The sequence below is a fragment of the Dermacentor silvarum genome, chromosome 3, assembly GCF_013339745.2.
Source record: "Dermacentor silvarum isolate Dsil-2018 chromosome 3, BIME_Dsil_1.4, whole genome shotgun sequence".
NCBI lineage: Eukaryota > Metazoa > Arthropoda > Arachnida > Ixodida > Ixodidae > Dermacentor > Dermacentor silvarum.
The window spans coordinates 12,927,720-12,953,081 of record NC_051156.1 but is presented as its reverse complement, the minus strand read 5'-3'; the positions used below and the strand labels follow the sequence as shown (position 1 = coordinate 12,953,081).

The window sequence follows — 25,362 nt, the reverse complement described above, 5'->3', positions numbered from 1 at the left end:
CCGCACACCTCCGAGTTCAAAGCAGGAAGGAGATGATGTGAAAATAAGAAGCTGATGAGGAACTACTCCACCTAAGCTTTAAAGTGGGAATGCTTTTTGTGGATAACGCAAGGCCTTTTAATGGCTATTAAGCATCATGCTGGTCATCGCAGTATGCATTGATCATTTGTTGACTGCGTGTGTTTGTGGGCTGCAGGAACAGCTTGTGGGTGCTTCAAGACATGCGGCATGCAGTTTCCACCAGAGCTGAGAGGTAGCCAGCCCTTTCTGACCTCAGGTGAGCTTTTCTGTAGTGTTTGCAGAAGCAGCAACTGGGTGGGTGCAAGCCGCATTATTTATTTTATGCTGTGTTGTATTGTTCACATAGTCTTTCCAGAGTGTGTTTGAAAGAAAAAGATGGGTTATCAAGCTGGAGAATATGCTAAACTGCTTGATGCCCAAACCACAGCGTTGATGATGTGTGTTGGCCTCTTGAGGCATATATGCAGTTCTCCTCTTCCTCACCTACAAATGTTGACGAGTTCTTTCCAAATGTTTTAATGCAGTTTTATTCTTGGTTTAATTATCCACAATTAACCAGCGTTGGCCAGACATTACCATGGCCTGCAGCTTTTTTGCTTATTAGAAGCAGGCAACTCCCCCCTCAAGTTCTCACTTTTGTGACACTTTCTGCCTCGCCAAGTGTTTGCTTTCACTGAAAGCAAGCTGCCTGCTGTTTACAAATCCAATTCACGAATATAACTGTTTGAACCCAAAATAATGTGCCTCATGAGCCTCGGCACTAGCCTGCTTTTGCACCCTATTTCAGGAAAAATGAAGATGCAGCGTGTAAGATAGGGGTGGGCTAATATTCGAATTTTCAATTAAAAGTTGAATATGACGCGCTAACTATTGGTATTTGTATTCGGAAATGAACTACATATTCGGTATTTCGAATATTGGAAACTAACCAAGTATTTCGCAAAATTACAATGTTAAAGTGTGGTTACTGTTCTCCATCTGCTAAACAAAGTGTTGCAAGTTATCAGAAGTGAAACGACAGAAGTTTTCGAAGTAATGCATAAAAAAAATGGGTAATGCAAGCTTTGTTGTTAGTTTCGCAGTAAAAGCTTGCATGAAAAACAGTAAATTTCTGTCATTTAGTGTTTTTGGACTTCCTACAGTCATGTCACAGTTTATGCTACAAACCTTGGTGTCTTCCTTGCAAGGGGTCCTTTTGCATGTGTCTACAGTAAGTCCTTCAGCAGCTTCGTTGTTTCTTTGTCCGCAACTTCTGATCTTTTTTTGGCAAACAGTTTTTTTAGCATTCTTGGAAAGGTAGTCATACAGCAGCCATTCATTCTTAGAAAGCTTGTTTGCAGCAGGGCTCTAAAGATGTTGAGAGGTTATTGTTGTGGCTTTTTTAATAACAGCTAGTGACTTTGTGTTTAAAGCTGATTGTGATTGCTCCTAATATAAGAAAAAGTTAAATTATGGGGTTTTGCGTGCCAAAACCACGATCTGATTATGAGGCACGCCGTAGTGGGGGACTCCGGAAATTTGGACCACCTGGGGTTCTTTAACGTGCACCTAAATCTAAGTACACAGGTGTTTTCGCATTTCGCCCCCATCGAAATACGGCAGCCGTGGCCGGGATTCGATCCCGCGACCTCGTGCTCAGCAGCCAAACACCATAGCCACTGAGCAACCACAGCGGGTACCCCTAATATAGAGTAGTCTTCTTTTTTTTTCTTTGCTAGTCGGTACAAGCAATGCCTAATTATTCCGAAGTAAATATTCCAGGTGTAAATCTATCATCATCAGTTTCTAAATTGGTAATTTAAAAATACATTTGTACAGGATGAGTGTGCAGTTGGAGGTCCCAAAGTTAAAGCTCTCATGGGACCTGCTAACAAGAAGTAGTCAGGGGATGAGTACGTTAGTCAGCAGACAATTGCAGATTGTGCGATAAGAAATACATTATACAAGATATGCATGATAATTATGGCAACAAATAACAATAATTACAGGTCATTTAAAACAACGAAATCATAAGTAGGAACACAAAGATATCTAACCGATAAATTGTCGAATAAGTCAACCTTAAGATGTCGACAAAATGAGTACAGTGTACATGATCTTAAATCAGAAGGCAACATGTTCCAAAGGGACATTAAAATCTTGCTTTCGCTCGGTTGTAATTAGTTCATACTTTAGGTAGGAGCAGATTATGGTTTGAGGAAAACCTGTTGTTAGTATTCACAAGGCTACCTAATATTAGTAAAATGACCTGCCGTGGTTGCTCAGTGGCTATGGTGTTGGGCTGCAGATTAGAGGTCGCAGGATTGAATCCCGGCCACGGCGGCCGCATTTTGATGGGGGCAAAATGCGAAAACACCCGTGTACTTAGATTTAGTTGCATGTTAAAGAACCCCAGGTGGTCCAAATTTCCGGAGTCCCCCACTACGGCATGCCTCATAATCAATTATCATGGTTTTGGCACGTAAAACCCCATAATTTAATTTTAATATTAGTATAACTCGAAATACACAATCCATGATTTATAGGATGATGATCAGTAATTTATGATTAACTATTGGCATAGAGATAACATGTTCAGGTTACGAAAAATGGGGGCTGAAGGAGATGAAAATGAGTTGAAGGTGATCAGTCTTGCAGCTTGCTTTTGCAGACGTTCAAGGTGGGACCAATACGTATTGCCTCAAGAATAGGCAGTACGACAAATGACTATGAATAAATGCGTGGTATAAAGAGACCAGGATTTCTGTTTGAAATGAAAGTGAGACGGAGTTTTTATAATAATGTCACGTAGTAGTGACGCTGAAGTAAACAGTCGTAAAACTGTGTATGACGAAACTGATTCTTTATTGGACGAACCTGTGCCCACAAAAGCAAGCTACACTCAAAGCACAACGAAAGCGGCGAACACAGTCGGCGGTCGTCGAAAATCTGATCAGCGGTGAAACGCGTCGGCTTTTATACCTGAGTCATCGAAGGTTCCAGAATAATCCCTGGTACGCGCGTGTCTTCCAGAAAGTTCCAGACAATTCGCGTCGCTCATACAATCAGATAACATAAGCGTCGGTGAAAACAGGCAACAGAAAGAAGCATCGATAACGTTCTAGAAACTTCCGTTATCGCTCGGCGTCCTGCGCCGAGCGATAACGTTTAACATTTGCTACCCGGTGGAAAGCGGCCATCGGCGAAAGATAAACATGTATACGTGTCAATAACATGAATGCCGAAAGAAGCTTTAGACTAAGTAGGCTCATGGAAATTTAAATATTTATCTAAGATGACTGCAAGAAATTTTGTAGACTCAGATGTATGAACACGGTGTCCATTAAGTGTCACCACTAAGGAAGAAATGGTTCGCAATAACTGAAGTGAATGAAATACCATGAAATTTGTCTTCGATGGATTAATATGTAATGCGTTCATTACGCACCATGAGTAAACATTCTATAAGTCAACATTTAATAGATGTTGAAGCGTAAGTGAATTCCTATGTGGCAGTAAAAATTGTGGTGTCATCAACATAAAAGAGAGAGTATGTTTTAGTCTAAGTCGTAAATTGCTAATGGCTAACAAGAACGAAAGGGACGCCAAGATGGATCCGTGGGGAATGACTGTTTTAGTGATTTTTTTTTGGTGTTGAAAGACAATCATTTACCTGAAGAACCTGCGTCCGATTAGTAAGATAGCTTCAAATCAGTTGTAAAGGTGGTCCAGATATGCCTTAACAATCATGTTTATGAAACATGATGTGGTGATTAGTTCTATCAAATGCTGTTGTATCAAACAGCTCCAAAGAGTAGGCTCTCTTTTATTGCTTATGTAACTCTATCAGTGAAAGTGATTGGTGTGACTTCAGTAGAGAAGCCTTGTCAGAAACCGAATTGTTCATCAGATAAGTTAAATTTAGGTAAGTGTTTCATGAAACGGTTGTAGATTTGTTTTTCGATTACTTTACTAGAGAATGGTAAAATGTGAATTGGGCGATAGTTGTTAATGCATTCACAGTCACCTTTTAAAAATGGGATATATTTTTCCTGCCTTCAGGCTTTTAGGAAACACAGCAGCGGGAAAATGTTTGTTGATTAAATTGGCCAAGATTGGCGAGAGTTCCTTCGATACAAGTTTAATTTTGGAAGGGGCAATTTGATTGACCTGGGCCAGTATTCTTTAGTGATGAGATAATTTTGTTAACTTCCTCTGGTACTGTGGGATACAAAAAGAGGGACTCTGCGGAAGACTGGGCAGTGGAAGTTCTGACTGAGTGGTTTTAGCTGTATCTGCTGGGGCGGCTGAAGTGAGAACTGAAAGTGTTACTATGTCATTATGATGCATGTAACTGTTTTATTAAAGGTTATGTCGGTTCCAAGGGTGTGACTAAGGTTCATTGGTGTTAAGAAATGCTTTCATTGCTTTTCAGTTCTGTCTCATATTGTTACCGTTTTCCTCAATGTTATTTTGATAATACTTGCATTTAGTGTGTGTTTCAGGGCAGCACCCAGTATATTACTATAAGTTTTTAGCCAACACCTTAGAGTATTGTTGAATGGTTGTGCTTTAAGCTTCTTAGCGAAGATTTTTTTTTTATCGAATGCATTAATCCTTTAATGATTCAAGGATTCCTAGGTGTACAAAACCATTGCTTCACAGTAGTTTCAAAAGAACACTGATACATTCACTTATCTTAGCTGAAAAAAAAATCAAGTCCTTTTTTTTTCCTGATACACATTGTTCCAGTTAGTCTTCCGAATGATACCAACAAATTTTTTATAGTAGTCAAAAACAGTATACACATTATCTTTAGTATGGTGACTGTGTTTGGAGCCAACACATTTACAACATTTGTTCACCATAATGTTAGAAAAATTATCAATGATGCAACCTGAGTAACCAGTTGGATAGCTTGCCCAATTGACGTCAGTACCCCAGCTACGTAGATTGTAATCAGGGTAGCAGCCCCTCTGCGATGGGTAGTGATGCACATTTTTAATATCTTATTAATATCTTATTACACGCTTTATGCGGAGCACTTAAATGTGTCACTTAATGATCAGAAGGACCTACCCTAATGACTCGGTATGGTTGTACACAATCGTCAAAATCCTTTGCCTTGAGTCTAGTCCAGTGATCTTCATATAGTCCAGAGCAGCCCTTGTAGCTGTTGTTGCTTCTGTGCGGTCACACATTGAAGACAAAAATGTAGTACTTTCAGAAAATGTCAGCCTGCCAATTGCCTGCTAGTGCTGGGCACAGCAAATCAGCCAGAAAGGTGAAGGAGGGAAATTGACATGTGTATAAGTTGATACACACAACCAGCATGCATTGGTCAGTTGGAGACTACAGCGTCTGTAGATTTGTACAAAATTGAAGGCGATAATTAGGAGCAGTCGGACTGCCACAACCACTGCTGCCAAAGTGATCAAAGTATCTGAATATAATATTTAACTGATCAGCATCTGGTATGTATCTGCATCTTACTATTCGATGGTCAATACTTGCTATTTGTATTTGATTTATATTTGAAAAAGTGGATATTCTCCCATCCCTAGTTCTAAGCATGTTACCCTAGTTTTCAGGTCCAGGTTTTATCAAAAGGTACTTAAGAAGGTTCTGTGGTATGTTTTAAGAAATATGTGGACTATGCCAGGCATTAAAATGCACTAGCTTAGAAATCTTTCCTAAGCAAAAGCGTTCTAATGCACCTTGTTTAGGTGACGACGAAACGTCTTCAACAAAGAACAGCCTTCTCCTCCTTTTTCTTATTCCTACTGTGTTACGCTAGTGCAAAGCACTGCCTACAAAATCACCCCCATTATCATACAGAGCTTTGGTATCAGTGCTGCAGCAGTCGTATAATTTATCGCCACGAGATGTTCCCACTGCCTTATCCGTGACGAGATCTCTCCGTCATGTTTTGTTAGGCCTTGCTGTAAAGCCTTGCTTGTTTTGAATAAATGATGCCGTCACTATTGCTAAACATTACATCTTACACGTCACAGTACCAATTTTTACCTATACTTCATTTGGCCATTATTGGGCCAATTAGTGACCAACATGGGAAATGTTAACATGACCCGCCGCTGTGGCTGTAGTGTGCTGTTGAGCTTGAGGTCGCAGGCTCGGTCTCGCGATGTGGGCAAAATGCAAAAATGCTCGCATACTTATATTTAGGTCCACAATAAAGAACCCCAAATGGTAAAAATTTATCTGGAGTCCCTCACTGTTTTGGCACGTGATACCCCAGGCCTTAAGCAATATTAATTTAAGTGGTAAGACCTCAGTTTTAGTGGAGACAGTCCTGCAACGCTTTCACTGAAGCCACATATACAGAAAGTACTAAAGCACGTAAATGCACAGGAAGCTGAGTTATGTCCTTCAAGCAGTGCTGTGGCTGTAGACTCAGTCAAACTGGTTATTGTAGGCTCTTGACGGTGAATCCTCCCGATACTTAGGTAAGCAAAGAAACATGGATAGATTGATTCATTGCTTGCTAGCTGTGTGCCTTTATTGTGGAGGTACAGCTGCTTACTGTAAAGACCCAAATACAAGGGGAAATTTGGGGACCATGAAAAGTAAACAAAAGTTTATCTGCCTGTAGTTACTTTCAGATATAGTGCAAATAAGTATGCTAGACTAAGTTCATGAAATATTCTAAAAAACGTGGAATTGATTGCTATTGTTAATGATATCAGAAATAGTAAGGGGAACAGTCTGAAGTTTTTCTTTCCCGCGAAAACACTTAAACACTTAAGGTAGATGTTCCTTTATTCTGAGCAACGGGTGGGTTTGGCAAAAGCATGTCAGTTTTTATTGAAGAACTTAAAGTCACTCATGGTTGTTGATCCTTTCCGTGTAAGAAAATCTTAAGAAGTTGCTGATTGTGTGAGACACTATGACGGTATAGATTATGGTTTGTTGGTTGACGTTGAGGATTTGTTTTACTCGGTACCTCAAGATAAGCTCTTAGTTGCTGTTAGGAATTGTATTGAAGAGAGTGGCGAATGGCCATTTCCAAAATTCTGCTTGCTTGTCGATTCATCATAGTTTTATCTTAGTATAACATTTGTTGTTTTTAACGGTCAGCCTTTTCTGCACCATAGAGATGTGTGTATTGGTTCTTTTGTGGCTCCGATTTTATGTGATATCTTTTTAGCGATATTGACAGGGCGCTTGATTTCGCTTTTAATGCTGAGAAGGTTCTTAAGGTGTTTAGGTACGTCGATGACTTTTTAATTCTTTCAAAGAGACAGGGCAGTTTCACTTGCCCTGGAAGTATTTTAGATGTTTTTATGCAAGTATGGCAGGGTTTGAGTTTCACTCATGAAGTGCCGAGCACTGAGGGGTTCCATTTCCTGGATCTCAAACTGAGATTTCGCATAGGCCATGTTTGCTGGTAGTACCTCCCACAGGTCAAGAAGGGTCTTTGAACTCTGCCCACTCAAAAATAGTAAAAAAGGGCATCGCATTTCAATGCCTGCATGTTGCGCTCCATAAGTCGTGCCCGCATACAGTACAGCATACCTTCAAAAATCACATTGGTGGCCTGTTGACAGCGAGATTTCCTGAGTTGCTTGTTGGTGCAGTGGCTGAATCTCTCCTGTAAAGTTAAAGAACAGAGCTGGAGCAAAAAGTGTTGAGACCCAGCGACAGACGGCGAGACCCTTAGTCATGCCTTATATGCATAAGCTTTCGCACAACCGGAAGAAGGTTGCCAACAGGCATCATATTCCTGTGGTCTTGACGGCTTCTAATAAGCTTTCTAGCCTCTGCCCTCAAATTTGCGGTGACAGCAAACCAGGCATGATCGCTGCCTTATAAGTCGTACGACAGGAATGGTATACTCCGCTCCCTTGTTGTGCGGAAATGTGTACATCGGCCAAACCGAATGGTGCATCAACGATCGGCTCAGGGAGCATGCGCTAAAAGTTATGAAGAAAGATGACAAATATGCACATTTGGTTGCCCATATCACCACGTGGGGTTGCGAGGCACGATTTTATGAGACTACCATCTTGGGCAAATCTGCAAACTACACGGCTCGAGTGGCTTTAGAAGCATTCTTTATGCACAAGAATTTAGCTATATAAATAAGCGAAGCGTGTATTCTTTTGCACAGTGCCAAACTGGACTTCTTGAACTCACTTGTCTAAGGCAGTATTGTTCACCTTTTTAGGTTTGTTTTTATCACCTTTGCATGGGGGAAGGGGGCATGACACTTGTGCACGTGGTTCACCTTATAGATCGGAGGGTGTGTCGATTGTAATAAACAGTTGGTAGTAGCGCTCGTCCACGTCTGTCGTGTCTTCTTCGTGTGTATGTACTTATTTGTGCCATATCTGAAAGTACCTATAACGTTAGACCAACTAGCCCAACAGACAGTCCTTCAGAACACTTGCAGCACTTTGATAATTTTTCTTTTGTTGTTGTTAAAGGGGACTGACAACTGTCCAGGTGTGTCTAGAGAGTACTGTGCTGATTGAAAGATTGTGACTCACAGTGATAAGAACAAGTGTTATTCTATCCCTTAAATAAGGAATGATATTTTTAAACAAGCGCTGAAAGCCACGCAAAAATGACACAGGTGATTTCTTGCGGTGAAACATTGTAATAAACCCTTGAAAACCGTGTCCAATCAAAAAAAAAAAAAAACATACAGAATTGCCGCACGATTGGCTGCTCGAGGCACTTTGCGTGTATTCGCTGGCTTCTTTCATGCTCGGAAAAACGCTTATGGAGCATGTATTGAGCAATGGAAAGCTGTATCGGGAGTTTTTCATGTTGCTCTACAACTTTCTCATTGACACTTTGATAAATAGGACAGTACTTCTCGAGTTAGATAATTAATTACAATTAATTAAATCTCAGTAACGAAAAAAATACTGGCGGTGTACTAGAAACAATACGCACCAGGTTTGCTTTGCGTAACGCTGTTCCTCTTTGTTTAAATCGTGCTGCGTGATAGCTGGGATACCCTGTATAGGTAATTCGATATATAAAATAAAAATGGTATACAAAATTTTTCAAGGGGATTTCACTGCTGTCTGTTATATGTGGGTTCGATATATCCGAGTTCGACTGTATAACAAAGGAAATATAGAATGTGTCTCCCTGATACCAGCACGTAATGAATATATTCTTATAGGGAATATTGGGCATAACAAAGGTATGGTCGTGCTGGATGCATCATGTTCAAATGTTGAATGATGTTCAACTGTACTGGCAGCAGGCATTGATCGGTAGCTGTCGCTATGCTCCTGCAGGTTTTCAGCAGCCGGAGCAGCCCTGGGGTGCTCCATCTACACTGCCTGTCACTCATGGTCCACCATCAATGCCACCAACTGTGCCGGCAGCACCAGTGCATAGCGGGTATGGCCCTCTGTCTAGTGGTGGCTGAACTGCATGGCATCTCTTCCTATTTAAATGCATATGTTCAACCCACTGTTGCCCAGATCATTTATTGTTTGTTTGTTTGAGGAGAAGCATTGCATTTCATGAGCACTTGTGTATGCGGTTAGGATGTCCAAAATTTATTTCTCGTACTATTTGTCTACTTTTTACAAAAAAAAAAAAAAACTAAATGGGTGTCTAGTGTGAAAGAATGCTTTCGTATGCACATTTTCTCAGTCAAGTTCTTTGACTTCCGAACATCTCGCAGTTGGTGTTGTATGAGACGACAACTGCAGTGTGTGCACCCAAGTGGATGCAGCCGTTTAAGTGTACGGTCTTGTTGGATGAGCAGCTCATTATTTTCCAGATCAGAAATGGCGGCAAGCGAACATGTTTTTAATGTGATTGGCATTCTTTGGGCACTTACCCTGTTTGTGGTATCTTTGGCTAACTGCTTTCACGCCAACGTGGGTAACTGGAATAGTCCATGGGCTAATGCATCGGGCTGCTGTGCCGAGGGAACCGGGAGCGAAACCAACCGTTGGACCTACTTGCGTCACTAAGGTCCATCGGGTATGTGCTGCTCTTCAGTGAACTTCTTTCGTGCCAATTTAAGTCAACTTGATTATTTCCCATTGAGGCAGGCCCTTTCATCTGCGTCTCCCAGACGGTGACAGTCCCCGACACCGACGAGACGGGCAAACAAGCACCCCAACTCAGCAGTGCGTATTCTTTGGGTGCCTCCCCCGATTCCACCCCCTTCATCAGCGGCCGCCTACTTGGCGACGCGGCCCGACATCGGCATTGACGTTCGGACAAAGAAGCTCACTTAGAAGCGACCGACCAAAACCGCCACTCTTCGTTAGAAGCGGTGATTAGCGTGAAGGCCATTCTCCCGACCCTGGCAAGATGACCGTCGGAGGGCAAGAAACAAATCACCGACTTTCTTGGAAGGAGTGTCAACCCCCTGTTTCCGGATTGCCTTGTCCTTGCTTCGAAGGTGCAACATTAGAGGCAGAGTTTAGTGAACAATACGACCCCTCTGATTGGCGGCATCAAGGTCATCTGATTCCCTAGTCGGGTCAACTAGGGAAGACGAATGTTTTATAAGGAGACACCCTGCGTGCAGTGGTATGTAAAATGTAAATATGTAAAGTAAACCCTTTTTTCTCTCGCTCTTACTCCCGGACGTACTCATCCCTCTGGCTGAAGGATCACCGGCCTAAACGCTACCAGAGTCTCAACAGGAGGCAGAGCGCACGTATGACAGCAATCCTGAAAATAGTTTAGGGTCGGAATTTCAAGGCGGTGTTGCTACCCATCTTTCATTTTTGTGTCTTTTCTGCTGACCACACGTCTTCTCACGATAAAAGTGACTTTTTTTTGTTATGCTTGAAAGGTAATTCACAAAGACAGCTCAGATTGTTCTCTTGCTTTAGTGTTCCTTTAAATGCATAGATTGCGAAAAGCTCGAAATGAAGGGATAGCTTGAAAAGTTACTTCGTTATAACTAATGTTTACTGTACTTCTGTTTCCTTTTAGCATTCTTATTATCGTAGCACTGCTGGTAGTTCTTATCACTTCGTGATTGTCATCGGGCTGTTTTATATGCCCAGTGCAGGTCAAAGGCCTCTCCCAGCAATCTTCTTTTATTTACCCTTTGTTGCAGCGGCAGACTTCATTTTACTCCTGTAGGTTTTCTAATCTTATCACCTGACCCACTCCTGCCCTTCGCAGCCATTCCGTCGCTCCAACAGACTAACCACTTTATCTGCTCCATATAGTGACAATGACATGAGCTGGTGGACCGTAGGACGGGCACTGCCTCCTGTGAAATTGCAAGAACAAGGGCAGCTTCACCTCTTGTCCGTCATTATTTATAAAATAGCATTTGTTTTGCTAGCCTCCATCATCTGCCTACATAAAAACATACCTGCCAATGTTTACAATTTTATTGTAAAATGCCCAATTTCTAGCACTCATTTACGGTTGTTGTATTAACAAAAATATTTTCAGATTTTTCATTTGTGTACAGTTTAGGGTAAAACCTAAATTTCAAGGAGACTAATACAGTTGCTGAGCGATTTCTTATGGCCCAATTTTTGGGCCCATCAACTACATAGAGCAACCCGTGTGGCAGCAATGTCAACTTATAGAACCAGTGTATAACAACAACCAAATTGTCGACAGCTGTTACATGAATATTGCGTTAATAAACTTCATAAACATTTTTGCTCGTCTCTAGCGCAGATCATTGTTGATGCGACTAACAGCAGAGTGCCAGTTCACAACCCTACCGAACAAAGTCTGTGAACATTTACTAGACAGTCAACATATTGATTATCAAACAGTTTTTAGTACTATTTCTCACAAAGTTTTTGTATTTTCAGGCTTTCAGTGTAGTGTTTCAAATTCTAAGTGTGGCAGTTCTGTAAATATATTGCATAACCTGCCCAGATCCACTTCTTAAAGGGACTCTAAAGACAAATGTTAGTTAACCTAAAGTGATAAATCAATGCTCGAGAACATCTAAGGCATCAGTATTATTGCGATGAAAGCTTTAGTAATCAAGAAATTGAGGTGAATGCAGGACACAATTTGAGACTCCCCCGCGAAATGTACTAGCCCGATGATGTAGGCACTCCTCATTATGATTTTGTCACTACAGTTAAACCTGCTTATAACAAACCTCCATATAATGAATTCCTGGATATAACAAAGTTTTTCTATTCCCCGCCGTTTCTCCATAGAAGCACATGTATTTGAAACCTCTACGTAACAAAGTGGCAGCGGGAGACTCCCTCGAAATATCGAATTTTCCCTGCCGACAACCTAGAGATTTCACCCCAAATTTTGCCATTTTTGCGCAAGCAGCAACCGGAAAGCACCTTCTCCGCCGCAACGGAACGCGTGCTTTGCGCTTGGCGCGCTCCAATTCACGGCAACTGCGAGGTGAGAGCACACGTGTGCGTGCGTGCGAGCGTGCGCGAGGCGGGCCTGCATCCCTCGATGTCACAAAAGAGCGTGTAGTCAGGGCGCGCGTGGCGTGTCATGCTAGCCAGTGAAAGAACACGCCGGCCCCGCGGCAACTTCAACAGAGGGGGAGAGCGCATACGCTTCAAACGGGCGATGCGACCAGCGGCGCCTAGACGTCTAAGCGCCTGACGCCGTACGCGCCCAGGCGCGATGCGGCGCGTGCGGATGCTTTCCAACGCGTACGTCTGGTTGGGGCTTAAAAAATATTGACGAAGCAACGGTAACCAGAGAGAGATACTGGGCGCGCGGCGTGTGTCACGCAAGCCAGCGAAAGAACACGCCGGCCCCGCGGCAACCTCAACAGAGGGGGAGAGCGCATACGCTTCAAACGGGCGACGCGGCCAGCGGCGTCTAGACGTCTAGAACATCGACGAAGCGATGGTAACCAGAGAGAGACTGGGCGCACACAGCGTGTCACGCAAGCCAGCGAAAGAACACGCCGGCCCTGCGGCAACTTCAACAGAGGGGGAGAGTGCATACGCTTCAAACGGGCGACGCGGCCAGCGGCGTCTAGACATCTATGACGAAGCGACGGTAACCAGAGAGAGAGAGAGCGCAGGCGCCGAGCACCGTGGCGCCGAGGCACCCTCTTACCCGGTGAGTCGAGAGATAGAGAGATTAACTAAAGCGTGAGCTACGCTACGACGCACTCGTGTCGCTCGCTCTGTTTCCGACGCCTCGTGCTTGTGCGAAAAGACACGAGTTCCAAGGATGAGTGCTACGAAGAAACGCAAGACATTGACTCTTGAGGACAAAATGACCATCTTGGACGCCGTTTTTAGAGGCCAAAAAAAAGAAAGTTGTAGCTGCCAAATTTGTCATCCCAGCTAGTTCTTTGTCAACAATTTCAAACGCGAAAGATGCGATTCGCAGCGCTGTGACGCATGGCACGGACGGCAAGAAGAAGAAGTTGAAGTCATCATCATACACCGACGTCGACAAAGCTGTGTTCACGTGGTTTATGGACATGCGGGCACGAGACGTACCCATCAGCGGCGCTATTTTGCAGCAAAAAGCAAGGGATTATGCTTGCATCCTGGGCTGCGATGATTTAAAAGGCAGTAACGGGTGGCTCGAAGGTTTTAAACGCAGGTACGGGATCGTCGGGAAAGTGATCAGTGGTGAGTCCTCCTCTGCGGATAGCGATGGCACCGACTCATGGATCCAACACAAGCTACCAGGTATTTTGGAGCGCTACGAAGCGTCGGATTTGTACAACGCTGACGAAACGGTGCTTTTCTACGAGTTGCTTCCGAACCATACCCTTACGCTTAAAGGTGTCTGTCTGCCACGGCGGTAAGCAGAGCAAATGCCGTTTGACTGTTTTACAGTGCGTAAATTCGGACGGAAGCGACAAGCGAGTCCCGCTGGTCATCGGCAAAAGTGCCCGACCTAGATGCCTCAAAGGAACGCACAGAATGCCTGTAAAATATGTGGCGAACAAGAAAGCTTGGATGACGCGCAACATATTTAGTGAGTGGCTGACGGAGTTCAACAATGACGTCAAGAGGCAAGCACGCAAGATTTGTCTATTCATAGACAATTGCACTGCACACCACGTAGATGGGCTCGAGCTCTCCAACATTGAACTGCAGTTTTTATCCGCGAACTGCACATCGCTCATCCAGCCCCTTGATAAAGGAATTATTAACAGTGTCAAGTGCTCATATCGTCGGCGACTAATCCAAAGACTGCTCCTGAACATTCGTCTGCAGCCAGATACGAAGGTAGACTTTCTACAAGCAGTTGAGATGCTTGAAGCGTCCTGGCGAGAAACAAGTGCTGAAATTGTTGCGAACTGCTTCCGCAAGGCCCGTATATCAACAGAGGTTCAGGTGGTTCAGGCTGAGGGAATAGACGCCAGAGAGGAGGAGCCTTCATGCCCGCCCGATCTCGCGGAAGCTTGGATCTCACTGCGTACGAATGGAGGAGTCCCGGACGATGTGCAGATTTGCGATTTTTTATATGCGGACAACTGCGCTGTCACAATGGAGGAGATGACGGATGAGGTTCTGGCAGAAACTATCCGAGACCGCAGTGACGACAACGGACCTTGGGAGGACGATTCCGCAAGCGCAATGCCCTCCGCGACGGAGGTGCTGGACGCCATCGATCTTTTACGCCGCGCCGCGGGCTCGCTGGACGATGACGGAGCAGCATTGTGTTCGTTGATGTCGTATGAACGGTCAGTGCTACCGTTTATCATTAACAAACAACAAAGCAAAATCACGCAGTTTTTTACCGTGAAATAAATGTTTTGGGTGAGCTCTGCCGTCTGTTACCCTTTTGCTTACTTAAAGCGTTTCATTTTCGAATTTTCGTGCCGAACCTGCATATAACGAAATCCTCTTTATAACGAAGTTTTTTGGGAATTTGTCAATTTCGTTATATCCAGGTTTAACTGTAGTACTCAATGACTTGTCATAAAAAGATCATTGCATTGCATTATTAGACAGAAGAAAATGCTACTTGTCCAGTTCTATTCAATTTTTAGAAAAGGAGCTCATTGACGTTACCCTTGACAAAGATGCGGGCAGTTGAAAGGTTTAATTTTCGCTTGACACTGCGCTGTCTGCGCTTTCACGTTTCAGTACTTTTGTTGAGGCATAGTGCTTCACTGGTATTGCTGGCTCGCGAAACTTGCACAAACTGGAAGTAATAGAGAATACCACGTCCATGTGATGTTGCGGGATGCCCGAACCATCCACACCACTTGAGCAGCTGCAGCGGCAAATCTAGAACTCTGTCATAGCTTGGCTTCTCCATGGCCGTCTGATTGCATTTTGCATGAAAAACCGTAGCGTCGTCTGTCGGGCGCCATTTTACTTACCGATAGCATTAAAGGGCGGTGATGGTGTTTGCAACGTCATCACTCCCCGCTCAGGGCGGGCGATTTGAATTGCTGTAAAGGTATGCACTTTTTCTGAAATGCGACTTTCCCTTTTCAGACGCAATTTTCTCATAAACGAAGTTTTTTTCTTGGTACAAAACAAGCGCTGCGAGGTTTCAGGAATTATATTTTAACAGTCCATGTTGACTTAACATTTTCATTTAGTTTCCCTATAAAATCCAACTACCATGAAAATTTTGACCTTGTAACAAGCCCATTTTCAGATTGTATAGACTTTCAGGCAGTGCCTATGCAAACATTTACTTTTAAAGGGGCCCTGAACCACTTTTATTTGAAGTGGAGAAATACATTTGAAGTGAAAATAGGCTATTTCAGAAATACTTTGCCACAAAAAGTACTTCAATGCGTTCAGCAGAAGCGGAGTTATTGGCAATCAAACACTGCCTCCGCTGTGCTCCCCTTCCTTCTTCAATGTCTTGCACTGCGAAGGCTACGGCGGAGTGGGGCGGGGCCACAACACTCCGCCTTGGAAACCTCACCGTGGCGCGCAGTTCAAATTTCATTTTGGACTTGTGATTTTGGTGCCTACGAACCACTAAACGTAAACTAAACGCAGTTGTCCTCAGCGAGCCGCACTGTGCTTAGCCACTGGACTCGTGGCGGCACCTCGCGGCGGCCGCAGTGTAGCCCACCGCAGTGACCAACAGCAGCCATGTATTGGAGTGTGCTTTATTACGAAATAAAGCATGCAGAAAAGAGCGAGGATCATGGGGTCTTTTGAAACGAGAGCGTTTGAGAGAAAGGTGACTTCGCGTTCTGCTTGCGAGCTCCACGGACCGCTTACGACAGCAGAACTTGGCTGAGATGTTCACGACATCGTATGCTACCTGCGGACTTATGTTATTTCACCAAGCCCAAGGAGTGGTTCAGGGCCCCTTTAAAATATGAATAGAGGGGTCACAAAAAGCTAGCAAAAATAGATCTTTGATGCTGAAAGAGCAAGAAATGCTGCCATTACTGCTCGCTGGGAATGACACAGAAGCTGGTACGCTGAGAACCAGTGGGGCTCCTCGGCATGACCTCCGAGATTAGGCGGCGCTTGTGGTGCGCTACACATCTTGGAGTCAATGTCCTGGGATTTGTGCCACATCTGCTAACTACCAGGTGCAGGCGTTCTCTGCTTAGATGTCATTTAAGGGCTGCTCATAGGAAAATTAGGCAATCACCAATCCTGCAGCTTTGCAAGGACAGCTTCAATAGTGTATCAGTTTAGCTAAAATGAAGGTTCGTTACAGTTGGCCTTTAATGTCCACTGTAATATCAGCTATCTGCAGTTGCTCTTTGATCCACAGATGTCTTTCCGTCTCTTAAACATTACAGCTATTATTTTTCATATCAACATTTGTCCAACAGTTTAGTTTTCAGCTTCTCAAGTTGTTTGCCAGCCTCAGGTTTCTTATGCTGGCATTCCAGAGATGGGATACAGGAAAGCTGTGTTGTGTGTCCAGGTTTCCCTTGTCTGCCACGCCACCTGGTACACTTCCACCGTGGCCATCATCCTCCCCTCCGCTGGCGGCGTTCACCACTGCACCCACCCCATGGGTGCAGACAGTGCCCGATGCCATGCCATGGGGCACCTACCCGACTCCTACCGCTGGTGAACTACAGGTAGGGGGGCTGCTCAGCTGTGCAGCATTCACCAAAGAATGCATTAACCATTACTTGATAGAAAAACTCCCCTGTATCCTCGCTGTGGATGTTTATGAAAGCGTTGCAACCGGGGATTACTCGAATGCAGTCAACTTAATTCAACCCTGATGGGACGAATGACACTGGTTGAGTTATCCGGCAGGTTGAATTAAACTTGAGGCACAAAAGAACAACACACAGATTCACCGCTGATTAATGTGGCAGTATTTGCTTGATTCTAACACGCTATAGCAGGGGTTCTCAAGTACGTTCATCCCAGGGAACCCTGCTAAGCTCCATAAAGTGCCAAGGAACCCCCCCCCCGAATTAACCGAATGTCGAATTATCGAGGGTATCAAGAAAAAAATAAATGCTTCACTACGCCAACACGCTTTTATTTACTCAATGAATCGTGAAATCTTGTTTCTATTTAGCACAAGACCAGTGCGGAAGCTGAAATTGTCTTCATCTCATGACTGATTAGCGCTAGCAGCGGCGAAGGCGTCGCGACATCCTTCGCGGCGCGCGTTTTCACCTGAGACGCGCTTTCCACCAACGGGCGCACATCCCGATTATTTTTTCGCCACTCAGCTGCTGGCCAACAAATTGTCCGTCCATCGCGATGTAGCCGGTGATTTTTATCTTCGACAGCTTTGCACTGAGTCAAAGCAAAACTACTGCTTGCCGCAACCGCTGCGGACGAAACCGCGGCTGCTATCGACGCGATCATGGACGGCGACCTTGCAGTTCAGAAGGCAGGCGGCTGACGCATGCACCAAGTCAAAACGAAACTACCGTTCGCTGCAAGAAGTGCGGACGAAACCGCGGCCGCTATCGACGCGATCATGGACGGCGACTTTACGGTTCAGAAGGCAGGCGGGCGACACACGCACCAAGTCAAAACGAAACTACCTTTCGCTGCAAGAAGTGCGGACGAAACTGCGGTCGCTATCGACGCTGCCATGGGAGGCGACTAAGCAGTTGGGAAGGCACGCAGCCGACGCGCGCATCGAGTGAAAACGAAACTACTATTTGCGCAACCGCTGCAGACGAAACTGCGGTGGTTATCGACGCGATCAGAGATAGCGACTACGCACTTACGGAGGCACGCGGCTAGCCGCCAACGCGGTGTTACGCGCGGCGATAAACGCAAGAATAAAGGCTTTAAAGGCTCAATTAGGCACGAAGCGCTTCGGCGTTGCTGTCAGTCACGTGCCGCGTACGATAGCCGCTGAGGACAACGGCGATGCGGTCTGGCGATTCGGTTGGACGCTACGCCGTTCTTGCTCTTCTGCGGCGCGCATTTGCGGTGCTCCGCGCATTTTTTTTTATTCCTCCAACGTATAGTTCGGTGCGCACGTTATCGGCACCTACCCTATCTACAAATAGGAGAAAGGCGCATGGTGGTAAGCTACGGCCTCTGAGATTCAAGTACGAAAGCTTAGGCGTGCTGCCCGTTCTCAGAGATTGGATGGCTATAAGCTGCTTGCGTATTTATTACGCAGTTCGTGCGTTGCTGTTACGCACTGTGATGTGCTTTTGGACACTCGGGCATCGGTAATGAAGGTTCTTTGGATAAAGCGCACCTCGTGTTCGCCGTTTTAGACGCTTGTCAAGGGCGGGACCAGGGAAAATATATCAGTGGCTCGCGGAACCCCGAGCATGGGCCTGCGGAACCCGTAGGTTCCGCGGAACCCACTTTGAGAACCCATGCGCTATAGAATCACACAAGCACAAACTTTTTATCTGTTGAACATAGAAAACATAGAAATTCCATTAGAACTTGTAAACAAGGTAAGAAATCATAGGTGCACCCCCCCCCCTTTTTTTTTTAAGCAAGAAAAATGTAGCATGCCCCCAATTCTGGCAGTAAGAAGACGAAGAAACTAACAAACTTTACCTTTAGAGAATTAAAATTTATTTACACTTGTCACAGACATCACTTTATCTGTTAGCAGGCTGTTTCATGCATTTATGCTCAGTGCTTTATGAATGACTGAAGTGCCTTTTTTTCTTTGCCTGCAGGTCATGCGATTTTCAGCTGGGGAGGCTCCCACATGGGCCGTGAATGAGCGGCGCTTCCGTAAACGGCACCTTCCTCCTTTACTGGGTGGTGGGTGAGTCACGGTTTTGTATCTTTCGGTGCTGAATGCATGGCACACTCTGCTTACTTGTTGTCTTTTTTTATGCAGTGCATTTTTTTGCCAACTTTAGATACTTTGAGTATATCTGTCTAGCCCCTTACACTGATCCAGTGACCTAAGTTGTCCATTAGCTTGGTCCACAAGGTATGTGCTCGTGGTTTCCTTAATTTGGATATACTTTATCAGGATATGCACGGCATTACACACATGACATTAATGACATGACATTAATGACAGCTGGTAACTCTTTGCAGAACCCCATATGATGCTGGATAGCCAGCTACTTGCAAAATGCTTTGCATAACATCAGTTCCCACAGTGCATGGGATTTGCTTAATTTGATTAAGCGAGTGCTTTCTTCATTTCCTTTGGCCGTTTTCGTCGTTGGTGGTCGATAGTTGGACTCTGCAAGAAAAATATTTGTTTTTCCCTTTCTCGCTCACTGGCTCCTTCTTTTTCTCGCCCACTCGTTCGCTTGCTCTTATGTTCGTTCTGGGTATCCATACACAATTTTTTTTTCCTGGGTTCTTGAGCATTACATGCAGCAGCAGACATTAACTGCAATAACATCTGCTTTCTTTAGATGTCATAGCATAGCATCTAACTGCCACAACTTAAGGTTTTATTGTATGAGAATTTCATCATCTTGTGAAGCCAACAGACAATGAGGTGCTGAGAAAATTGAAGTTTCTTAAAAATTTTACTGCTAAATTACTGAAGAGACACGTTGAATTTGCAATATTGTCGATATTTCTGATAAAGGAAAATGGAAGGGAAGGAATAGAGCACGTGGAAGTTGAACCCACAACCTGCCTTACCAATTAAGATTAAGCAATAGCTGTCACCTTGTCTTGGCCCGCTTGTTGTCACCCTTTGTGGTGTACTTATGTACAGTGGAATCTCGTTGATGCGATCTTCACGGGAATTGGAAAATAAAGCATATCATCCGAAAATCGTATCATCCAACGTATTATCCAACCAAATTGTATTATCAGGAAAAGAAAGAAAAATGTATCATCCTGAAAAACGTATTACGCAGAATCGTATCAGCGAGGTTCCACTGTACATGTGTTCATAGCCTAGCCTTGGGAGTGTTAGGCAGCACTGCTTGACGCCATGGTGGAAGATGTGAAAAATCCATCAAACTGCCCTAGGCCATGCACGATCTGCATTTGTCCACGCGTTTCTGGTAAAACAGCAAATGACGAGCTCAGTTCAATGGTGGTGCTTTTTATTCATTTGTAATTTTGATTTTCTCACTGGTAAGGAATTTTTTTTTCTTGTATAGTGCTGTTAAGGTTTATTTTTGCCATGAATTGTGAAAATTGCGTTTTAGTAAATGCTTAAAAGCTTGCTTGCTTTATTTATTCATTTTGTATTATTTTCTTTATTTATTTTATTTTTATTTATTTTTTCTGCGGGATTTTGCAATAAAAGAAATTTGGCCAATCTTGGTCAGATTTCAGGATGATGGGGCAGCAGAGCAGTGGCTAAAGTCAAATCCTAGGGGCTTGACCAAATATCAAGCTCCCCCATTCCCATTGTTTTTCTTGCCAAGTTCATGTTTAGTGCCGTTTGAGGGATGCTGGTAAGCCTTAACATTTATAGAGAAGTAAAATTGTTGCACAGAAGTGAAACTTGGCTGTTATGCATTATTCCTAAAATTGAGTCTACTTTTCCTACAGACCTAAAAATAGTTAGTGCTGGAGCAAGGAAGCCACTGGGTTTGCAGTACAGTGGAATCTCGATGATACGAATCTCACGGGGTCACGAAAAATATTCGTATTAGCCGAAATTCATATCATCGAAACACAATTAAAACTAGCTAAATTAAGGGGGGACGCGGGGATCAGATCGCGAAAATTGCGAGAAAAATCGATTTTTGAAAACCATGTGTTTGGGTATCTGCAACGCCTAATCTACGCTGCATCAAAATGGTTTGGCTGAAAACACACTGAAAGTGCCTGAAAAAGTTTAATTCGTCAGTGCGCAGGGTGAGAAAGCAGCTTTAAATTGCGCAAAATCACTGCAGTTCACGAAGCCATATCTCGTATTTCCCGCCACCGAGCGCCGCCATCTTGGTATCATTTGAAAGCTCAAAGTTTCGCCGTTCCGCTTCTCAATTCGTCCGTCGTCACCAACTTGTAACAAACGCACAAACACCAAAGAAGCGCGGGTCTGCGATAGGTAGTCACACGGGCCCTCCGATAAAAGCGGGCCTCCGATTGGCTGCCGTGCTGAAAGGCATCTCTCCATTGGTTGCTGCTGTGGCAGGGGCAAGATGGCAACCGCAGTTGTCTGCTTCGTAAACCACGCCGGCGTCTTCACTTGACACACAGAATTCGGATTACTGAGAGCTCCCAGGTTAGTGATGGATCGTCGCTCGTTGGCGAATAAACTTTGGACGAAGCACGCCTTCGGAATACGGAAGCGCTCCTACGGCAAGAAAAATACGGCGATTAGCGGGAGAAGCGGAGGAGCACCCGACTGAACGAGCGCAACCTTGCACCGTGGATTACGTGTCGCGCTATCTTGCACCGTGTGACTCCAGCAGCGAAACCCACAATCGCCCTGTGCCATCGGCACCGATAACGCAGCCATCGGAAGACGCGCCAACGGAGGCTCCCGAGCCTCGGCGTATGGCCGCGCGAATCAGCTGAGATCGTATCTCGATAGACATAGCTCGCTACGACTAGGCAAAATGGCGCAAAAAAGAACGCGGCCCGAAGCACGGCAGCCACTCCGCCCGATGGCACGCGGAAAAGGAGGAAAAGCACAAAAGCAACAAAAGCGCCACCGCTTCGAACTCTTCGCGTCCATTCGCGGCCTCCGTGCTGTCTGCCGTCGCGTCCGCGCCTCCGCACCGAAAGAGAAAGGGAGAAAGCGCGTGACTACGCGCTGTTCTCTTTCGCGGCCGTCGGTGGGGCGGCATTTATTCGTATCAACCGACGCGGGTCGAAAATCGATTCGTAACAACCGTTTTCTAGCACGTTGCAAAGTAATGGGGCTCGGCCGGGACCGCAGAAAAATTCGTATCATCCGGAAATTCGTATTAGCCGTGATCGTATCATCGAGGTTCCACTGTAGTTGGCGCATGTTCACAAGCAGGAAAAGACACACCATTCAAATGCTTCTCCAGCTTTAAAAACGGATAAGTTTTTAGCTGCTAAACTGCTGCACATTGCAGCCAAATGCAGTGTGTTGTACATGCAGTGGCAAGTGTTCCTCAAATGTCAGCCCCAAATAAAAACCACCATCGGAACATTGTAATATGAGAAGGCAAGTGTACTCGCACTTGGTTTACTTCCACGAAACCGTAGAGAGCAGTTCATCCAAAGCCAACGAATTCCATGTCTTTCTTAAGTGGAAATGATTGCAGAATTTGGATAACATGTTGCCACCAGCTTAGTATGTCAAATGCTCATCTTTTGAATGAGCTTTTGTAATGAAAGTAGTGCATCATTGTTGCAACATTACAAACTATGCGAGAACTTGTTCTGTTGCTTGAAGTAAAACTGTTTTAAAGTAGCATGTACAAAGTGAGACACAGAAACACTATGGAGACAAGCGTAGTATTGGTGTCTCCCTTTGTCCACATTACTTTGCGCAGTCTTACCTGAAGATGATTACCAAGTGGCCCAATACAACATATTATTAATGCGAGAGCATTCTTTGGCTACCCTACCCAATTTTAGTGGTATGGTGGCTATGTTGCCGTGATGCGATAGCCATGTGAAAATAATTAACCTTTTAGCTCTTGCATAACTTGGACAATCATCATAGATGGGTTCTAACGGAATTTTTATTCAGTTACCTTATTGACTCTTTTCCCGGCACTCCCGTGGGCGCTGCCATGTTTGATCACATGGTGACGTGTCCATTGCTTGCCTCAACTGCCTCCGTTGCCTCCTTGTTTACAATGGAAGTGTATGACGCCGGCGTGGCTTAAAAAACCTGTTTTCGGAGATATCGTAGACAGTGACTAGGTGGACGACACGAAGCTTTGATCACATCTTCAGAGAACATGCAAAAGCGCTTTCGGAGCTGACTAAGCTATGCCCAAACAGCACTAGCAGCGTATATGGTGCTTGTTCTAAAAGCGGGGATAAATATGTATTTCAAGCTATCCAAGCTTTCTGATTATGAATTCAGTCAGGATTAGTGTGTTTTGCTCTTTGTTATTTATTCTGCAAATATTTTGAAGCAGTGGCTTGTCAGTTTCTGACTCAGTGAAGCTCCTCGGTGCGGCCACTATCTGATTATTTTCTGCCTATAGTTATATTCGTCTGCGGGTGTGCTCAGTTCCGATAGATTTGTTCTTGCTGCGCACAAGGCTTGAAACATAGCTGTTTTGTACATTGTAATACCTTGTAGCAAATATATATTACAGCTAGTAACTCGCTTACTCTTGTGGACCATCACGAAACATTCAGCTTCGACTATTCGTGCGCCATAGGTGTAGTCCGTCATTAATTGTGCGTATACAGTGCGCATATATTCAAGTGTGCACCCATTCACTTATTCTTGATATGTCGGCGATAAAGTGGGCGTAAGTTTTCCTGCCATTTGGGACAGATGTGGTTAGATAATGTGCGCGAAACTTACTATGACAGGAAGCGCGCTACTCCCTTTGTCATTGTTTAACGAGTGGTACTCACTCTTGCCGACGTTCTGTGGATGGAGCCCTTTCTTTGAAGGTTAGCGATACAAGGCTGGCAGACGAGCAAATTTCTGTATCCTCGAGGAAAGCCGTACATCACGAAGTGCCGGTAACACGTTCGGGCAGTTGCAGCAACGGTCCGCGAACTTGGCCACACTGATTGCAGCCAACTACTGCACACGTCTTCAATCCACATGATTCAATCTAGCAGGATTGGAACAGTGTGTTAGCGAAAACTCAGTTGCATTTCCGACAGCTGATCGCACAGAAGCAAGGTAGAAGCGGTAATGGTTTTGTATTCGTGCGCGGTCGCTGAGGAGAGGTATGGCGCGCCGCCGTGAGCGCAATCTCGTTTCTCTAAAACAAACTGCTCCGCGAAAAGGGTCAATAATCGCAATGGCAATGGTGCGGGCTCTGATGATCGGCTGTTGCATAGCCATTGATGTGAACGGTATTTCAGGGGGCATTCAAAGACGGTGGAAGTTTGTGTTTTATTCGCCTAACATTTTCATAGTGTCACTTGTGAGAGTGGTTGTTGAGTTTTAGCTTTTTCTCTTTCGCGGCAGTGATTTCCATGCTTGCCTTTCTAGGACTTTATTGTGGCAGTGATTTTGTTGCACTGAGCTCTATGGAACATTGACGATAGAAAATGATGAAAACTTTATTGTGTCACAAATTTTGTTGAAGCGGTGTTCACTAGGCAGTGATTCGATTGTATCAACATTACCTCAATGAGATGTCTTACCGAATCTGTCATGCAAAAGTTTTTTTTTTTTTTAGGTGAAGGTCAGAACTATTGCAAGAAAAAATAAAGAACTCGCTAAGAGTATGGCCCTCAGTTATGTGTTGCTTTTTTTAGGTCTATAAGTGTATGCGTGCCAAGCTTTTGCTTTTGGCAGGTTCCCGCCGAGGAAGCAGATCATCACTGAGGAGAAGATTGCGGCACAGATGAGTGACCTCAGCCTGGACGGGTAAGGCAGCACCTTCTACATTCACTGCAAACCAATCCAGTTTGCAGCCATTTATTACGAGAAACCTCTAAAGCTTTTACAGTCACCGACCGATTTCTCGGACATAGATGGGGCGGCAGAAATGTTAGAATTGGGCAGGCTGATCAAGTGCATTTCAATGGTAAAATCAATGTAGTTGTGTTTTCAGAACGCTGGCACAGCGAAAAATGTATTTACATTTTTTCTCAGTGTTGCCCTTCATTAAAGTCATATTTACTTAAAATTTCATTATAGTCGAGGCCATGAGTGCATTTTGCATTCTCACATTGCACATCCCCGAAGTGCTTTGATTGCAAAGTACAGGTAATGGTACGTGACGCAACATTATCGCTTTAGACTGTACTGCACAGAATCAGTTTGGAGCTTTATGGGTTTTATGCCCACTCGCAAGCTTTATGCCCACTCGCAAGCGGTCGTCATTCCAACCTGTGCACGTGACTTCACCTTCGATCTTCTGTAGCCTATGGATATGTATCGGAGGCAATATTCCTGCGATGGCTTGCCACCCTTGCCGGCTAGGCGTAACTAGCCCCACTTTGTTGTGAATCGGCAACTAAAGTTGTGATTTGG

The 25,362-nt window shown here is 44.5% G+C and overlaps 1 protein-coding gene across 2 annotated transcripts in view; it reads left to right on the top strand.

The window, feature by feature from the left end:
* LOC119445327 (uncharacterized) overlaps positions 1-25,362 on the top strand; it is a 44,478-nt gene that overhangs the window by 5,123 nt on the left and 13,993 nt on the right. Inside the window, exons 2-6 of one of the 2 annotated variants that reach the window (XM_049663214.1) lie at positions 203-277; positions 9,276-9,381; positions 16,798-16,957; positions 19,004-19,095; positions 24,682-24,753. In XM_049663214.1, coding sequence (XP_049519171.1) covers positions 229-277; positions 9,276-9,381; positions 16,798-16,957; positions 19,004-19,095; positions 24,682-24,753 — 479 coding nt within the window. In that variant the 5' untranslated portion in view covers positions 203-228. Of the gene's footprint in view, positions 1-196; positions 278-9,275; positions 9,382-16,797; positions 16,958-19,003; positions 19,096-24,681; positions 24,754-25,362 lie in introns of both variants that reach the window. The other variant, XM_049663213.1, reaches the window with a different exon arrangement.